The sequence below is a fragment of the Scleropages formosus genome, chromosome 8 (assembly GCF_900964775.1).
Source record: "Scleropages formosus chromosome 8, fSclFor1.1, whole genome shotgun sequence".
Classification (NCBI taxonomy): Eukaryota; Metazoa; Chordata; class Actinopteri; order Osteoglossiformes; family Osteoglossidae; genus Scleropages; species Scleropages formosus.
Window position 1 is genome coordinate 25,876,959 of NC_041813.1, and position 16,643 is coordinate 25,893,601.

General features: G+C 49.5%; 3 protein-coding genes across 6 annotated transcripts; 1 reads left to right on the top strand and 2 right to left on the bottom strand.

Annotated features, from left to right (window-relative positions):
• Window positions 1-1,093: 1,093 nt before the first annotated feature.
• Window positions 1,094-10,130, bottom strand: mcoln1b (mucolipin TRP cation channel 1b). 2 transcript variants are annotated; one of them, XM_018756942.2, is made up of 14 exons: window positions 9,837-10,130; window positions 7,935-8,158; window positions 7,521-7,688; window positions 7,061-7,217; window positions 6,397-6,502; window positions 5,898-5,994; window positions 5,534-5,633; window positions 4,837-4,943; window positions 4,163-4,312; window positions 3,952-4,053; window positions 3,605-3,727; window positions 3,103-3,309; window positions 2,294-2,424; window positions 1,094-2,206 (listed from the first exon to the last, which is right to left on the bottom strand). In XM_018756942.2, coding segments are annotated over exons 1-14 (1,716 nt in total). In that variant the 5' UTR covers window positions 9,880-10,130; the 3' UTR covers window positions 1,094-2,205. The 2 variants fall into 2 exon arrangements, with proteins under 2 accessions (XP_018612458.1, XP_018612457.1); XM_018756941.1 differs by lacking the exon at window positions 1,094-2,206 and having other exon boundaries at window positions 2,290-2,424.
• Window positions 10,131-10,520: 390 nt separating this feature from the next.
• trappc5 (trafficking protein particle complex subunit 5) lies at window positions 10,521-12,902 on the bottom strand. 3 transcript variants are annotated; one of them, XM_018757080.2, is made up of 3 exons: window positions 12,787-12,902; window positions 11,533-11,829; window positions 10,521-11,398 (listed from the first exon to the last, which is right to left on the bottom strand). In XM_018757080.2, the coding sequence occupies exons 1-3, from the start codon at window positions 12,811-12,813 to the stop codon at window positions 11,102-11,104; spliced, it is 621 nt and encodes a 206-aa protein (XP_018612596.2). In that variant the 5' UTR covers window positions 12,814-12,902; the 3' UTR covers window positions 10,521-11,101. The 3 variants fall into 3 exon arrangements, with proteins under 3 accessions (XP_018612596.2, XP_018612598.1, XP_029109806.1); XM_018757082.2 differs by lacking the exon at window positions 12,787-12,902 and adding an exon at window positions 12,166-12,221; XM_029253973.1 differs by lacking the exon at window positions 12,787-12,902 and adding an exon at window positions 12,166-12,206 and having other exon boundaries at window positions 11,533-11,871.
• A 630-nt stretch (window positions 12,903-13,532) lies between these two features.
• On the top strand, window positions 13,533-15,914 carry pglyrp6 (peptidoglycan recognition protein 6). The gene is made up of 5 exons (XM_018756992.2): window positions 13,533-13,593; window positions 13,841-14,671; window positions 14,875-15,085; window positions 15,404-15,698; window positions 15,906-15,914. The coding sequence occupies exons 1-5, from the start codon at window positions 13,533-13,535 to the stop codon at window positions 15,912-15,914; spliced, it is 1,407 nt and encodes a 468-aa protein (XP_018612508.2).
• Window positions 15,915-16,643: the final 729 nt, after the last annotated feature.

Below are 16,643 nucleotides of genomic sequence, written 5' to 3' on the forward strand. Positions count from 1 at the left end.
TTCGCCTGGGAAAAGCTTGGAGGTGACCTGGCGTACGCATCGATCTTTCTCATCGCGTCAATAAGAAATTTATACGTGGAACTTTCGCATCCGTACATCAAGGTTTCGCGGAGGGTTTTATCGCCCTTGTACGAATTCTCATGGAGGAGAGTTCAGTGTTATGTATTACTGAAAACGCTATTTGTTAATATGAGAGGATTTGTATTGATCAGCACAACAAAGATGGTCTTGAGAGCTTTCATCTCTCTGCTTTGCCTCTTTCCTGCCTTCTTTCATTCGCTGCGTGTTTCTGGCGCCCTCTGGCGGTCACACGCCGTCGGTACACGCCACACAATGGCCAGTTGAAATATTTGCTTCCCAACAAAGCAACATTTCTGGGCAGATGCAAAATAAACACTTTTACTTACAATAACACACAAGATGCTCCCACGAGGACCTAGGTGCTTATCAAAGCACGTCTACTGCCCTCAAGGTGTATAAATATTACATTAAAGCGATGGTTGGCAGCTGTAAGTGAAGAAGAGACCCAGCACTCAAGGGCAACGCAGGCACTGCAATCAATGGCCTTTTTCCTGCTGCATTTGAAACTCTGCTGAGGTAAGTAAAAGAAAATGGTCCTCCGGGTTCCGCTTTGGGAGAATAGACATCCTCGGTGCTCCGCAGACGGGTGCATCAGCGGCGTCAGGGCGATGAAGCAGCACAGGGCAGGACGAGACAGGGGCACGTGGTAATATTGAGGGCACAGTTTGCTGCACGTGGATCTGATGCTGGGTTCATCTTCCACATAGAGCATCTCTACGCTGGACTGAGACCAAATGCGAAGTAACTCAGTGTCCCTTTCGTGGCAACTGCAAGAGATGCGAAACAAAAGGCGCGACAGGCGAAAAACAGGTCCGAGCAGCTTCACGAATGACCGCGCAAGGAGCAGCGTGGGGGGGGGGGAAACTGTCACATACACTGACTGATGGAATTTTTTCACTGTATATGCTGAAGAAAAACACCCTATAAAAATGTACAAAATATAAAATGAAAGCACTGCAGTTACACCGTGTCAATGTATTCAAGGAGTCATTTATTTAAAAAGAAACCTGGACATTCTGAGAATCCACATTCTCCTCCAACGCATTCCTTCTCTCTCAACGTAATTGAACGAGCATGGAAAAGTTAGTTTTTCTTTCTTAATTCATCAAATTAAATATTCAAATTGACACGTGACCCACCAAACAAAACGCGTCGCAGATAAAGCTGTAAGCACCGGCCGTCTCAAAAGAAGCAGATTGATAACGTAAATCCAGCAAAGTGCATCATCTTGCTCTGCAAAGCTTTCAGTAAGGCCTCTTCAATCACTGCGGTCATCGTAAGGGGCATCGACAGCAGACACAAAACTCTGAACCGGAGCATCTACAGCCTGATGCTACTTCAGCCCACAATATTTGGCCAGAGAGATTTATCTAAGATGCACTGCATGTGTGGGGGTGGAAGTGGTATTAAAAAAAAAACCTCCAGCCATGCTGGTGCAATGAGAAATAGTGCAAACAGCCACGATGCTACATGGTTAAGGTCTGTGTGGTGTTACGAAATCATACCACGAAGCATTTCTTGGCATTAAGCGTGCTGATGTAGCATTCGAGGAGGAAGGAGAGGCCAACACGAAATACATGACGCTAATAAAAACCTGGAGAGCTACAACGTTGGCTAGGACTGTGCAGGACAAACAAGAGGACTGTTCATGACATTTCCACTTCAATGACCCCCATCCTTAACCTAGAGAAATAAAACATGGCACAATAAATTAAAAACCTAAAAAACAATGTGTTCCCACTGTCTGGCTAAGATATATTATAGGAGAGATGCAATCTTATTTATTTAAAAAAAAAAATAAAAATGAAAGAAAAAAAAATAAGGACCACCACCCTTGTACAATATTCATTTCAAACCCGTCCTGGAAACGTCCTCAAACGTAGACGATTTAGGGAAGAAAACTGCAGGCATTTGCACGTCACCCTAAACGATGGTGAATGAACAATCATCAGTCAGTCTCCAGTCTCAGTTGGGGAAGGAACCGAGGTCCATCCAGCGCACGACCTCTCCGCTTACCGCGCTGGCGAGACGCACGATGCAGCAGCGCCAACTTACACTGCCAATGGGGGGGCGCTGCTGAGCCAAGACTCAATTCAGCGGCGAGCCTTCCTCGAACTTACTGGGTCTGGAACACACAGCGTGCCGGCGTCAGCGTGAGGCACGGGGAGACGGGACGCACCGAGCTGCCCTCGCGGCGGAACCCCCGTCTCACCAGTCGCAGCAGCAGAAGAAGGAGGAGCAGGAGGGCTCTGTGCCGCGGAACTTGCCGGAGCTGGGGGAGTCGGTGCACGCGGCAACGAAAGCTTGCAAGTCTGTCATGTGTATGGGCTCCTGGGTTTGTTGCTGGAGGGAGAAACAGAGCGAGAGAGAGGAGAGATTAGCTCACTAGGGGTGACCCCCTCCTTCAGAAACGTCCTGCTTCCTAAACTCCTGTCCTCCAGCCTCATCCATCAGCCAAGAATCTGTAGCCTTCAGCTTCCCCTTCATCTCTCTTCCACATCATTACCACCATGCGATCATTACTGCTATCTCTAATCTTACTCCCACCTACCTCCTCTGCCCCCTCCACCCAGCGGAGTCAAGTCTTCAGCAGAGCGGCAAAAGAAAAGACATCAGGACATATCTAAGCTAAAGGCACTGCCTATATTTAATAATTAATATAATAAACTATTCCATTTTTGCCAAACCGTTTAGGGGGTGCGGTGGCGCAGTGGGTTGGACCGCAGTCCTACTCTCCGGTGGGTCTGGGGTTCGAGTCCCGCTTGGGGTGCCTTGTGACGGACTGGCGTCCCGTCCTGGGTGTGTCCCCTTACGCCCTGTGTTACCGGGTAGGCTCCGGTTCCCCGTGACCCCGTAAGGGATGAGCGGTTCTGAAAATGTGTGTGTGTGTGTGTGTGTGTGTGTGTGTGTGTGTGTGTGTGTGTGTGCGTTTTGCTGTATTTAGTCCAGCAGAACTTGACATCCGAAGGTGCTGCGGTCTGATAATGTCGGCGCCCCATCGCCGTGCCGCCCCCAGCGTACCATGATGGTCTCGTAGGCTCCGGTGATGAGCGCGATGAAGAGCGAGAGCACCATGTAGATGAAGAGGGAGATGAAGGTGTACAGGTAGACCTGGCTGAAGACCCACACCAGGAAACCGCTGTCCTCCATCCCGGCGAAGGTCACGAACATATCGTCTCCGTTGATTAGCGAGAAGAGGCACTCCGACACCATGGACAGGGAGCGGAACTGGGGAGAAGCAGGACCGGGGGGGGGGGGGCGTCTTTCTGAGTCATCGTACCACCTCCTGTGTGGCTTATGCATAACATCCGCTGAAAGCGAAAGTGCCGTCTTATAAACCATGAGTATTACGTAGGTTTAAATGCATATGCAGGATGGAATGAGCGAATGGTCCTTTACCGTTGTGTCCATCGTTCTGGACATCATCTAAGTTGTCAATGTTTTTATTCTGACGCTGTTAAGTGAAGCACTTGACCGCGTTGGTTTCGTTCGCGCGGACATCTGCACGCACAGCCCAACGCACCTTCACGTGGTAGGGTCCCAGCACGATCCAGCCACAGAAGCAGTAACCCAGGTAGATGACGGCCACGCAGCAGCAGAAGCGGATCACGCTGGGGAACGCAGCTCGCATGGTAATAATCAAGATCTGAGAGAGCGAAGAGAGAGGACGGAACACTACCGGAGACATTTCGTTGCCCTACCGCCACCGGTACCCTGACTGGCCACCGGAGCTGTTCGGGCCTGACATGATCAACCGGAACAAGTGAGGTTCTCCCACTCACGACTTGAACCTCCGGCCTTTATGATACAAAAGTGGAGCTCCTTAACAGGTACGCCACCTGGTGGCGCACAAGCATGCGCACGACTCACGTTGTACTTCTGGAAGAAGCTGAGGTATCGAATGACGCCCACCCACACCAGGAGCGTGGAGGTACCCAGCAGGATGCCGCACACGTCGTAGGAGGACAGGTTCTGCGAGGTCGGCAAAGTGCGGTCAAAGATCACGGGAGCGCGACATCGTGTTCCTGTAACCGTCCTCCCGCGCTCCAGGGAAGCTGAGGGCAGGGGCATCCACGCTCACCTTGGACTCAATGCCCATCTTGATGAAGCTGCCGACGATGGTGAGGACGTCGCCGACGATGAGCAGGATGTACCAGCCGTTGATGAACTCGGACCTGTCAGCCCAGCTTACTCGCCGCCCCAGCCTGGTCGAGAAGAACTGAACATATTCCTGGGTGAAGACAAGGACAGCGAGGAAGAGAAAGTGACTCACAGATGATGAAGCCAAAGCACTTTTCCGTTCTATGTCACATATACCGCATATATAATCACATTATTCCGCAGTGAAGCTCGAAAGTACGTGAGCCCTGTAGGGACGGTCATAATTCTCACCCAAAATATGAAAATTAACTTGTAGAATCTAAAGCTTAAAACTTGAGATAAATGCACAAAACGAATGACTGTGATTTACACACCTGACTCTGCTCGCCTACATGGTTTAACCAATGCAACCTGGGGTTCGCTTATTTTTGCATCTTCACCACACACACGATTTCCTCTAAATCAACATATGGAACTGGTCATCACACACATACTGTGACAAAAGAGAGAGGCTGATTCTCATTAAATAACCATTTCGTGGTAAAACCAAGGGAGACGAGGGGTTCGCGCACTTTCAAGCCGCGCTGCATATTCTCGGGACGTATCCAGACCATAACCCCAAAGAGCATGACCTCGGGCCCGTCCCTCGCTCACATGCTGCAGCAGGACTCCCCTGAAGATGGAACGGCCACACAGCACGAGGGACAGCAGGCAAACCACGGCCACCAGCACGTCCAGCGCCAGCCGCGTGTAACTGTCCGCTACCCAGGGTGGCGACAAAGAGATAACAATTATTTCATGCCTTGTAATCTCACAATTATCATCACTATTACTTATTTATCTCATGCTTTTCCCCTACTTGCGATGTAACGTTTCGCACACATTGCCTGAACGGCTTGTCCCATTTGGGGTCGGGGGGAGCCGGAGCCTAACCCGGCAACACAGGGCGTAAGGCCGGAGGGGGAGGGGGAGGGGGAGGGGGACACACCCAGGATAGGACGCCAGTCTGTCACAAGGCACCCCGAGCGGGACTCGAACCCCAGACCCACCGGAGAGCAGGTCCAACCCATTTCCCTATTATTGCAGCTGGGGGGGTTTAATGAAGCAGTTAGGGGTAATTTCCTTGATCAAGTGTACTATAGTAGGAGGCGCTTCTTTGAAGCGCAAGGCGACGGTTGTTAAAAAAAAAACACGTTTCTATTCTAAGCGCATTTATTCACCCATTGACACAGAGCAGGGGAATTTTTTACTGTAACAGTCTTTCCATTTTCCTCTTTTTGCTGCCCTCGCTGTGCCCTAACATTCCCGTCTCAGCGTCCGCTCTCAAGCCGGCCGTCCTTCGCCCCCTCACCGTGCCCAGACACGCTGGGGTCCGTGCACTCCTTGATCGAAGCCTCGTTGACAAGGCTGACCTTTACTCTGCCACTGTGAGCCTTGTTGTCCAGGACAATCTGTGGGAAAACAGGGTACAAGTACACTACAGCCATGATCAATGACAGTGGCGCGAAAGTACCTGGACATACACACACACACACACACACACACACACAGATGTTCTGAGTTCCAGCACCTGCCACCAACACTGCAGACCCATGTGTGCTGGAGGCGCCACAGACAGACCGGGATTCCAGGAACTGTCGAAACCGCGTTTCTCCATCGACGCTCCACAAAGAGACGTCAGCGGCCCTTTGAGCCGCACGCCTCCTCATTCTTACCGTGATGGTGAAGGTGTAGCAGTCGGGGATCTCGTTGTTGATGATTGTCTGAATGTTAATGGCCTTGAGCTGGAACCGGATCGTCACGTTGATCAACCTGAAATCGAGGAGCGGCCAAAAAGCCCAAAAAGAAAAAGGGTGGAAAAGACTCACTTTTGTCACTTACGACATAAACGGGGTTCCGATCGCAAGCATCCGTGGTTGCGGCCAACGGGACGCATTTACATTAATTCATCTAGTCGACGCTTTTCTCCAAACATTCTGACTCACGATGTTAAACTACTTACGATTATCGACCCATTTATACAGCTGGGCGATCGTTACAGCGTCGAATCAGGTTCAGTACTATGCTCAAGGGTACTACAGCAGGAGGTGGGTTTAAACCATGGTCCTCCAGGTAGGAGCAGGGTTAGGGTGCCCCAACAACCAAGAAAGCGTGTGACCCCAAGCGCGGGACCGCGAGGCATCAGCATGCCGCACGCTGATGTGCGTCTCTCACTTTTGGAACTGGAGGGTGAAATTCTTGTAGTTGCTGGTTGCCGTCGCTGTTGAAACTTGTGGTTTTTCCGAAGCAGGGGGAACCAGCGGGTCCACACCGATGCAGTCTGTGGGGAAACGTACAGGAAAACAAGAGAGAAGTGTGAATGACAACACTGTTGCGGAAGGTGTGAAACCTTATTAACCAACCGAATGTAACGTTAAGGTTCGAACCGCTTCACCGGTAGCAGAAGAACACACATTTACGTGCCGCTTCTCTCCAAAGCGACTTACGGTTCTTTACCCGTTTACACAGCTGAGTAATTTTACTGGAGCCAATTTAGGGCAAGCACATCGCTCAAGGGTACGACAGCTGGAGGTGGGATTCAAACCTGCAACTGGTGGGTCTAAAGGCAGCAGCTGTGACCAGTATGCTACCAGCTCTCATATGAAAGGAGCTCATTAAGGGCTGGAAGAATTTTGGATCTAGAGACTGGATGTTCAGTGCTTTCCCCTACCCCGTTTGTTTAAAAAAACTGCTGCCAAACTTCTGTTTTGTGGCCTCTGACTTTTGTGTTGGTGTTATATATTATTACAGAGTAATATTCATTTGGCTTTGCTTGCTTCGTAGCCTTAAATACTATGTTTACTCGCATGTTGGCCTGAATGTCAAAAGCGGCCGTCACCTGTAATGACATGGGGGTCGATATCAAAGGTGTCATTTGCCGGGTCGATGGTGGCCTCCCGGTAATACTGCTGGCACAGAGAGAGGGCGCTCCCATTCACGCCCGTCCCGTACACGTACGCATACCGCTCCACTGCTGTTTCCGGCAACGCCAAGTACTGAGGCACAGGGCACAGAAAAATGGGAAGAGAACAAGAGTTTGTATTGTTCAAAAGAAGGGCAGGAGGCTTGAGACCAGAGGCAAAAGTGGCTAGCCCAGAAAGTGACATCATCGGTTCGGAAAGTGACATCATCGGTTCAGAAAGTGACGTCATTGATTCGGAAAGTGACATCACTGGCCCAGAAAATGATCTCATCCATTCGGAAAGTGATGTCATCAGCCCAGAAAATGAAATCTTTCACGACTCCATTGTAGTGCAGCATGCGCTACAGAGCAAGGTGACGGGTGCGACGGGTCACACCTGCTCTATGGTGAAGATGATGTGGCTGTAAACGTCGCTCTGTGTGTAGATGGCCAGCGTGCTGTCAGAGCCCCCCTTGTAGCCTTTGAGGAAGAGGTGCTTGAAGGAAGCACTGTTTTCCTCCTTGAAGGTGACCACCATCTGGTTACTCAGTCCAAACAGCACCAGCTGGGGGGTTTATACACCACAGAAGAAATTATGATTGCCCTAAGCTACAGGGTAAAGTGCTTCCCTGATTTCAAAATCAATTGCATAACTAATAACATTCAAGTCAAGAACTTCTTCAAAGATTCATCCTCATTCTTCCCTTGGAACCCAAATCTACAGCCTTTTGGACACTTAGTCCCCCACCACTAGATGAGCAGCACGCCTCAGATATCAGGTGCTCGGAGCTCAGAAAACGGGTGAGAGTACCTGGATGGTGACGATGACAATCTTGAGCAGCTGCAGGCCTAGTTTGTAAGGCTTGCGGCCCTTGGCGTGATACTTGTCACAGGGGCTCATGAAGAAGTACTTCAGCTTCCTGCGTAGCGCCTCCTCTTCCATCCGCACCACGGAGAGCTTTGAAGGGGTGCTGTCCTGGGAGGTGAGGCCGTTGGAGCCGTAACTGGTCACTACGGTCAACAACCTGTCGCTCTCTGAAGGACACAAACGAGACAGCGCTGAAGTGTGTTAGGACCATCCCTTTTCCAAGGCCACTGCCCACGAGGTTCAGAACTACCCATCAATGCAGCGCTAATCTGCACGCAGGACACTAAGGTAACTATAAGGACAAAATAAAGTGTCTCAATTCCCCTCACATGTCACACACCCCGGCTTCTATTTTCACGCTGCTTGCATCGCTCCACATGGTGAGCTCATGGAAGGAACACAGTGTGTGACTCAGACGCACGCCGTTCTTCCACAAACACCTCACTGGACATGTGGGGACACGTGCTGACCAATGGAGAACAATGCAGAGAGGAACACACCATTCCAGCAAGTAAATACTCATTAGAGCAAGTAACCTGGAGCACAAAGTCATTTCAGCAAAAAATTACCTAAAGAATGATAATGCACAAAAATTCTACCACAACTTTTAGGAATTTATTTAGGGACATGTAGGGGCAGCTGGTACCATAGTGGTTAGAGCTGCTGCCATTGGACCCAAAGGTTGCAAGTTTGAACCTCACCTCCAGTTGTACCCTTGAGCAAGGTACTTACCCTAAAATTGCTTCAGTAAAAAATTCCCCAGCTGTACAAATGGATAAATAATTGTAAAGTAGCTTAAAATTGTGTATTGCTTTAGAGAAAAGTAAACGTCAATTTATTGGTGACAAGCATGACAAATATAAGGGCTGTTGGCCTTGACTTGATTAAATTATATATTTAATATATAGACAACTTTCTGTCTTGCGCTTTTGCTCAGCGCTCCGTGTCACTGTGTGAGAAGAAATATTTTGCTATACAAATAAATGGGACTGAAGCGAAGTGATTTGATTCGATTATGCAAGGCCCAGCTGTAATGTATGTGACAATGCACTTATGATGACCCATAGCAAAGAGAGAAGAGCTCAAGTATGGTGAAAAAAAGGAAAAACACTTTCTTTTACATATATGTGAAAGCAGTGTGTTGTCTCAGCGCCTTTACATTCGCTCTTCGCGAATCGCGTTGTCGTCCGAGATCGCACCCAACGACAGCAGTTCCCTAACCCTAACCATACCTCTAACCCTAACCCTAACCCATAACCCATAACCTTAACCCTAAACATAACTCTAACCTTGACAGCTGGCTCCTGGCAGCGATGAACCGGTAGTTATGCAGGAAATGGCAAGTGATAATGAAGGAGATACCATCGCCCTGCTGTTCTGCCTCGAGGTGACAGTGATGGATGGACACCGCTCGAGAACACGGGGCACAAATACCGGAGCTGTACTGCGACACTGATCGGAGATAAAGGGAAGAACAATGCGCGCTGTACCATAATATAGGCAAAAAAAAAAAATTAAAAATTAATTAAAAATACGCACACGCGCACACACACAAAACAGGTAGAACGCAGGGAAAGGTGGGCGGAGGCGATGCTTGCTGCTGCTTGCTGTGTTCTCCCCTCCAAGCATCGCCTCCATCCTCCGTTGCCCGCATGATTCTAGATGCGAACAATGAAACACAAGAATGCAGCGCACAGAGAGGCGTCGCGAGATCCGGCCGTTCGCACGAGCGCGGAATTGACTGTGTTTCTCACGCTCGAGGACAGTAATCGAGTAAACAGAAAAGGGCCACAGGAGGAGGAGAAGCGCGGCTCCCAGTCCCGCGGCGCGTCACTGCGGACCTACCTGGGTCGCGTCCCTTGCTTTGGTTCAAAGCCGCCGTTTCCATGGCGATGCCTCGGGACAGCCGGGGGGAACGGGGGTCATTGAATGTCCGCGAGGTGACTAAACGCGCTGGTCGCGCCGGTTCACATCGGTCGGTGTGCGCGGCGCAGAGGCAGAGCGAGCAGCCAAGAAAGTGCGCCTTCGCTTCCGACAGCCCGCGGCTCCCATCGGCACCTCCTCCTCCTGGGTCATGTGAGCGGAGCGCCTTCACCTAGCTGCTGCTGCTGGTGGTGGTGGTGGTGGTGCTGCTGCTGCTGCTGCTGCTGGACTGTAGGAGGATCTTACAGCTCCAGGACCGTAGCTCATACTGCTGCTCGTAATAATGCGCCTCCCTGTGTGTGCTTTTCAGCCCTGGGTTAAGGAAGCTCTCCGCTTTTTCACACGTGTTACTGCAAGTTTACGGCTGTGTAAAACCACAGATGAGAGCTGACACATCGTTTCAAGACCTCACGGCGGGTTGTTGGGGGGGGGAAGGGAGAAACCCCCACCACATTTATTTTGCAGATGCTTAATAAATAAATGTAAAACAAACAACCCAGTCATTTGAAGCTAATAAGAGGCTTCTAATCCCTGGAGCTGTACGTTTGGAAGGTCAACAAGCATATGCAGGGGGTGCACAAAAATAACATGTACAGGAAGCAGTAGTTAAAGATGGTTTTGGTCAGCTTTATTTTTTTTTTTCTCCACACAACACATACAAGTAACACCACAATTTACACAAATCTGGACAACACAACATTACAGAAGCATATTTACAATACAGCATTCTTAGTCTTGACCCACCCATCTCAACAGAGAATCTGACAGGCTTTACAGAGCTCCAACCAAGAGGAGACATTTTCAACAGCTGTGAAGATGCCAGTGAGACCTTTTTTTTTTTTTTTTTTTTTTAAATAAGACTGATGCAACCATGCACCTTCATACATAAGACCCTTTGCAGGTTCACATCAGCAGCAGCCCTAGTGTATGAAATCAGATTGACTGTTCTAAGATTAACAGTGTTTGAAACATCCCAGTTGCTGTGTTTGTGTACTGCTTTTACCACTTATGCTGGTCAGCTGTGCAGTGTCCACATGTGGGTCATTCAGTCACTATGGGGGTACAGACAGGCTGCCCACGTTCACTGACTTGTGACTAGTCAACTGAACATACCAACCGCTATCTGACCCAACCTCCGCCATTCACCAACCCCATCCCATTCCCAAGTTCCCAGCTCCCAAGTCCTTCTATCTGCCATCCAGGGCCTTGTCGCGGGCGATGACAGCCTCGTCGAACTTGATCATGAGAGTGGTGCCCTTGTGCCAATGCGCAGTCACCTTGGCGGGGAAGCCGCTGTGCGTCAGGATGGCCTCCACGATGCCGGCTGTGAAAGCAGCGCAGTTCAGCGTGCTGTTCTCCTTGGGCACAGAGATGTAGGCATTGATCAGCGGCTCCTTCTCAATGATGTAGTACGTCTTGTCATCATCATTCGCTTGCTCCAGCTTGTCAGCCTCCTTTCCGAAGAGCGCCTTCCACACCGACACCTGCACGGGGAAACCTCGCATCTCAAGCTGTGCTCAGAAAGTTCAGCGATCAATCCATCTCGACCCGCGAGCGTCTCGGGGTGTCCCGGCACCGCACGGGCGAGCCGCTCGCCCCAAAAGAAAGCTCACGTTACCTTGATGAAGAGCAGTATGTTGAGCACCTTGGTCTCCCTCTTGCCATTCTTCTCCCTCAGCACCAGCACGTCCAGCAGACTGGCCCCCACGCCCTGGCCCAGGTCCGCGAGCCGCGCCTGCAGCTCGGACACCGAGTAGACGCGGCTCTGGCAGTACTGGACCATCTCGGAGAAGAGCAGCGCGAAGGCGCTCACGCTCACCTCCGTCTTGGGCCTGGTCAGCGAGCGCTCCAGGATGGCCGACTTGCCCCTCGTGAAGCGGGTGTCCATGATGATGATGATGATGATGATGATCTCCTAGCACGAGAAGCGTCTGTTTCATTCATCATCTCAAATCCACTGCTGATTCAGACCGACAGAGAGAAAGTTCCAAAGGGCCTGAGTGCAGCCAGAAGTATGTAATGATGAGTAAGACAATGATGCCGAAGGCATCGCAGATACTCGGGTACAGCACAGCAGCAGCAGGCCGATCAGCACCGCAATAGAAACACTACAGTAGCCGAGTGCCGGCGTACTGTCGGCATCGCTTACAGAAAAAAAAAAACACTATAGAGAGAACCCTCAACAAACTACATAACCCAATACCAAACATTTCGAATACGAAGCTATTTACGTCAATACGAAATACCTTACCTTCCTTTGATACGACTTTATAGCGAAGGTAGCCAAGTAACACACACTAACTTCCTGTTCCGGTCACGTGTTTGAAACTAGTCACGTGAACGCGCCTGGGGTTGTGCCGCTGTGTTGTGTGCGCATCCGCTGTGCGGCAGACCAACACAAAACAGTTACGGAAAAGCTGTGAATTCACGCGATTTCATATGACTTGAGCATCTCATAATGTCTTTGTTCAATTTAGCGCAGCTTTCCCCATTGACGCGTCGTCGTGGGCTAGTTTAAAAATCTAAACGCAGGTGTATTTCACGACAGAAAATGGGGCAGGTGATACTATGAAACTGAGATGCATTTGGATACTTCGAAAAATTATGTAATTAACTCACAGTACCTCTACAGATATACGTTTGGCCCAATATCATGAGCGCAGTACCAACTATCTAACCCTAATTCTTTATACGAAATAATTTATATTAAACTACGTATTTATACGTAATTTACTAAACAAAATAGTTAAATATTCTTCAAATATACCTGGTTATTGAAGCAACATTTCATGCCATGATGCGCGGGAGTTTTAAAAGAAGTAACTGCATCACACTGACATTGATTTTTTTTATAATTAAATATTCCACGTACTTTTCCGCAACACACATATTTCTTCATAGCCAGATGTCTATTTCTTTAATTAGACGAATGTTTTTATTTTGTAATGAGAAGGACGGCTCGTGCCCCCCGCCCTCGTTCTACCGGGAGGTCTCGTGTAGCACGTGACCAGTGACGCGTTTTCGACGAGCCAATGAATGAGCGCCGAGGCCCCAGCTGTGAGTCACACGTACAGTCCTGCGTTACATTGACATCCTGTAGAGGAGGTGAGGTTGTAAAGCAGAAATGACCTTAATTAAAAGCCTGGCCGTGTTTAAATTCATCTCACCAGTACTGCACAAGCGACCAATGCTCTTCGTGTATCATTTCCAAACAAGGACATTTTGGTGCCAAGCGCCACAAATGGAAGAACTGGCTGAGGCAGCGCAGTGTTACACATGTACCTACAGACAGCTCCTCCCGCGCTCTTCTTGTCGGTGGAGCTTCTGTCCCTTTTCCAGTGGTAAACGTACCCGAGCACCTGGCAGAACTGTTGTATTGACGCAAGGCCTGCACGGAAGCCACGTGCAGGAACCTTCAGGTTAAAGCACGGAAGAGCACGAGCGATCTGAGCACTTCACAGGTGTGCGTTTCTCACGCACGCAACCCAAAACAAACAGACCGCAAATTGCGTGCGTGATGTTTACGTGAGTTAAGAGCAAGCACATTTAGTCCAGCGGGGACACGTGAAGCAGCTCTTTCGTGAACACGAGTGCGAGAGGAACCTCATTGCCTGGACCATGGCATCAGCAAGGCGGTTCTTGACTCTAGCTGTGGTTTTGGCCGGCGCTCGATACAACGGTAACGGAATCCTTTTCGCCTTCAGCATTACAGCGCAAGACAACGTTTTACAAGAAACCAACTTTTTAATTCTGCGACATGGAATTGCGTGCTCTTCGTTTGTTTACGTACTTGTACGGTTTTGGACAAACGGATTGAAGCATCTGTATCCACAAGGGATGAGTTCCCAGATTTTTACTCTGGTATTTCCCTTAGCGGGGAAAACTCAGAGCCTCTGTCTCACTTGCAAGTGTTTTTCGTCTTACAGCTGCTTTCCCCAGACACATGAGCTATTTCATCGGAGCCGTGGAGCACATCGAGGCCCGCAATCCGAACCTGAAGCCCCTGGACGTCGTGAAGGGGCTGCGTGAGATCTCGGGGCTCGACGACATGTTTACGCAGCACTACTTGGGCCGGATCAGCGACAGGCGCAGCGGAGCGGCCCTGCTGCTCGATTCTGAGGTTTCCCAGTTTTTGGGCGACGTGATTCAGCACAGGGTGACAGACAGAGGCGAGGAGGAAGGGGTTGTCCTTGCCCATGACGGCACTACTGTCGCCCTGGCGCCCCTGCTGCTCGGCCTCGAGGCAGGGCTGTTGGGAAAGTCTGGTGCGCGGTCTTCTGGCCTGCATGCTCTTACCCTCACCCAGATGCTGGGCCGGGCTTTCCTGGGTCTCCGTGGCCCAGCGCTTACCCGAGGGCTTGGCACCAAAGGCTGTTGGAACAACCTGGTCTCGCCGAAGGTTTTCACTCTGTCCAGGACACCTTCTTTCATGACCGACGCTCTGATAAATGGCGGTATGGATGGCACCATCCTCGGGAACGAGCTCTCGGGCACTACCGAGCACCCTCTCAAGCTGAGCAGTCTGCTGACAGGGTATTACCGTTACCATGCGGGGCCTGAAGGGCTAAATACTGCAGCCCCTCTCATCAGTGTTCTGCGCCGAGACAACTTTAAAGCCCTGGTGAGTCCTTCAGTGCTGCAGGAGCAGGTGTTGGACTCCCTGCGTGTGTACTGGACACTGAGGGGAGACGTACCAGTGGAGGATCCTGCCCCTGTAGTGAAACAGGGTGTAGAGATATTCATGCAAACACACACAGGTGAGCGATTCCCACACATCCGCACACTCAACTTGGCCGTATACACAACCAAACTCACGTTTACATGGTACTTATGTTTGCTGGGTGTGTAAAAATCCCTTGTTTTGATAGACACACTTAGATTCATCAAGAACTGGTTAGCGAACTTTAAGAATTGTAGCGGATTCACTCTTCCACCTCTTTCCTGTTTTCCTTTCTTTCAGCCTGTCCAACCATAATTAGTCGCTGTGAGTGGGGGGCTGCGCCTTACCGTGGCACACCCACCCAGCTGACACTGCCGCTCTCCTATATGTACATCCACCACACGTACGAGCCCGGCGAGCCGTGCGTGTCCTTCGAACAGTGCGCTGCCGCCATGAGATCAATGCAGCGCTACCACCAGGAGAGCAACGGCTGGGATGACATCGGATACAGGTGCCCCAAATGAGCACAGCCTCCTCACATCACATGCTGGAAGCCTATTAAGCCTAATTAAGGCTGGGCACTACATTTACATTTTATTTTTTAATTTCAAAGGACATATATTGAGGAAAAAATTACATAGCCAAACCCCTCCATTTAAGAGGTTGAGCTGATAACTACAGTGATTCTGAACTCTACTGAACGTTGGGCTTACGGGAGTCAATCGGTGTATTAGCCATGCAAATCTACACTGAGCAAATGCTAAAAGTTGTGTTTCTGAGTACTACTATTTCCTGCAAGCTGAACGCATCCCCTGGCGCCGCACCTCAGCTTTGTTGCAGGCTCCGATGGCTACATCTATGAGGGTCGAGGCTGGTACTGGCAGGGCGCCCATACTGGAGGGTACAACTCCAAGGGCTACGGGGTTGCTATTATTGGTGACTTCACTGTCCGCTTGCCGTCGCAGCATACGCTAAACCTCGTGAAGGACGAGCTGCCTGCCTGTGCCGTGAGCGGGGGCCGGCTGGTACCTACCTACATTGTACACGGCCATAGGCAAATGGTAGCCACCGAGTGCCCTGGCAACGCCCTTTACGAGGAAATAGGGACCTGGCCACACTTCTGTGTAAGTGCCAATGACAGCATTTGTGCCATCTATGCAACACTCCATTTTTAATAAACACCTAGACAACAGACTGACAGTCCCCCCTCCATAGAGGTGAACAATTAAAAGACCTGAAAACCAATTCATTATCTCTCTGTCAAATCATACAGCAAGCTGTCTGCGGTTGTGCCTTGGTCACGATGTCACAAATTCTTTTTTCTTTGGCAGGAACGTTGAAAACAAGAATAGTAGTACAGAAGTTAAGGAGAAAAGGAACATAGAATAAAATGTCCTTAACCAAATTGTTCTGGAGAATGAGTCTTGTTTGCTATTGGCTGCTTTTGTGCGTGGAACATGTGTAACATTAAAATATTAATTACAATTTTAAAAGATAAATTCACATGAAGGAAGAGTAATCAGCTCTCCATCTTGCACTTTGCACTGCAAGTGACCTCTTCTACTGGCCCTCATCATCACACAATAAAAAATGATTTATGCTCTATATCATTTGTGCTCTTATGAACCATTTATGCTCACAACTTCAAACATGCATTTACAGAAGTACATATTCACTACTTTTGAGGAGTTTGCCAATTAACGCTTAAAGAATAAGAGCCCAGTGCACCTGCTTGCAAAGGTAAGGTTCTCACAAAAACACCTGAAAATACCAGTCCAACATTCATTGCAGCTTTCTTAGAAAAAGGCTGGAAGTAATACAGAATTTGAATGTCACCCTTTTTAACCCCATTTTTCCACATGGCATGAAAAAGTTCCTTGCAGTGACTGTGGCTGCCTTTGGGTGAAGAATGTTTAGCAGTGGTCAGTTATTTCACCCATCTGAAACCTAGTAAACATTTAATCCTGTGAGTGAAAAGTACAGCTCATTACTGACTGCTGAATATCATCAAAAAAATGCAAAACAAGTTGTTTATTGAACCTGATTCTTAACATTTTACTGTTCTTACA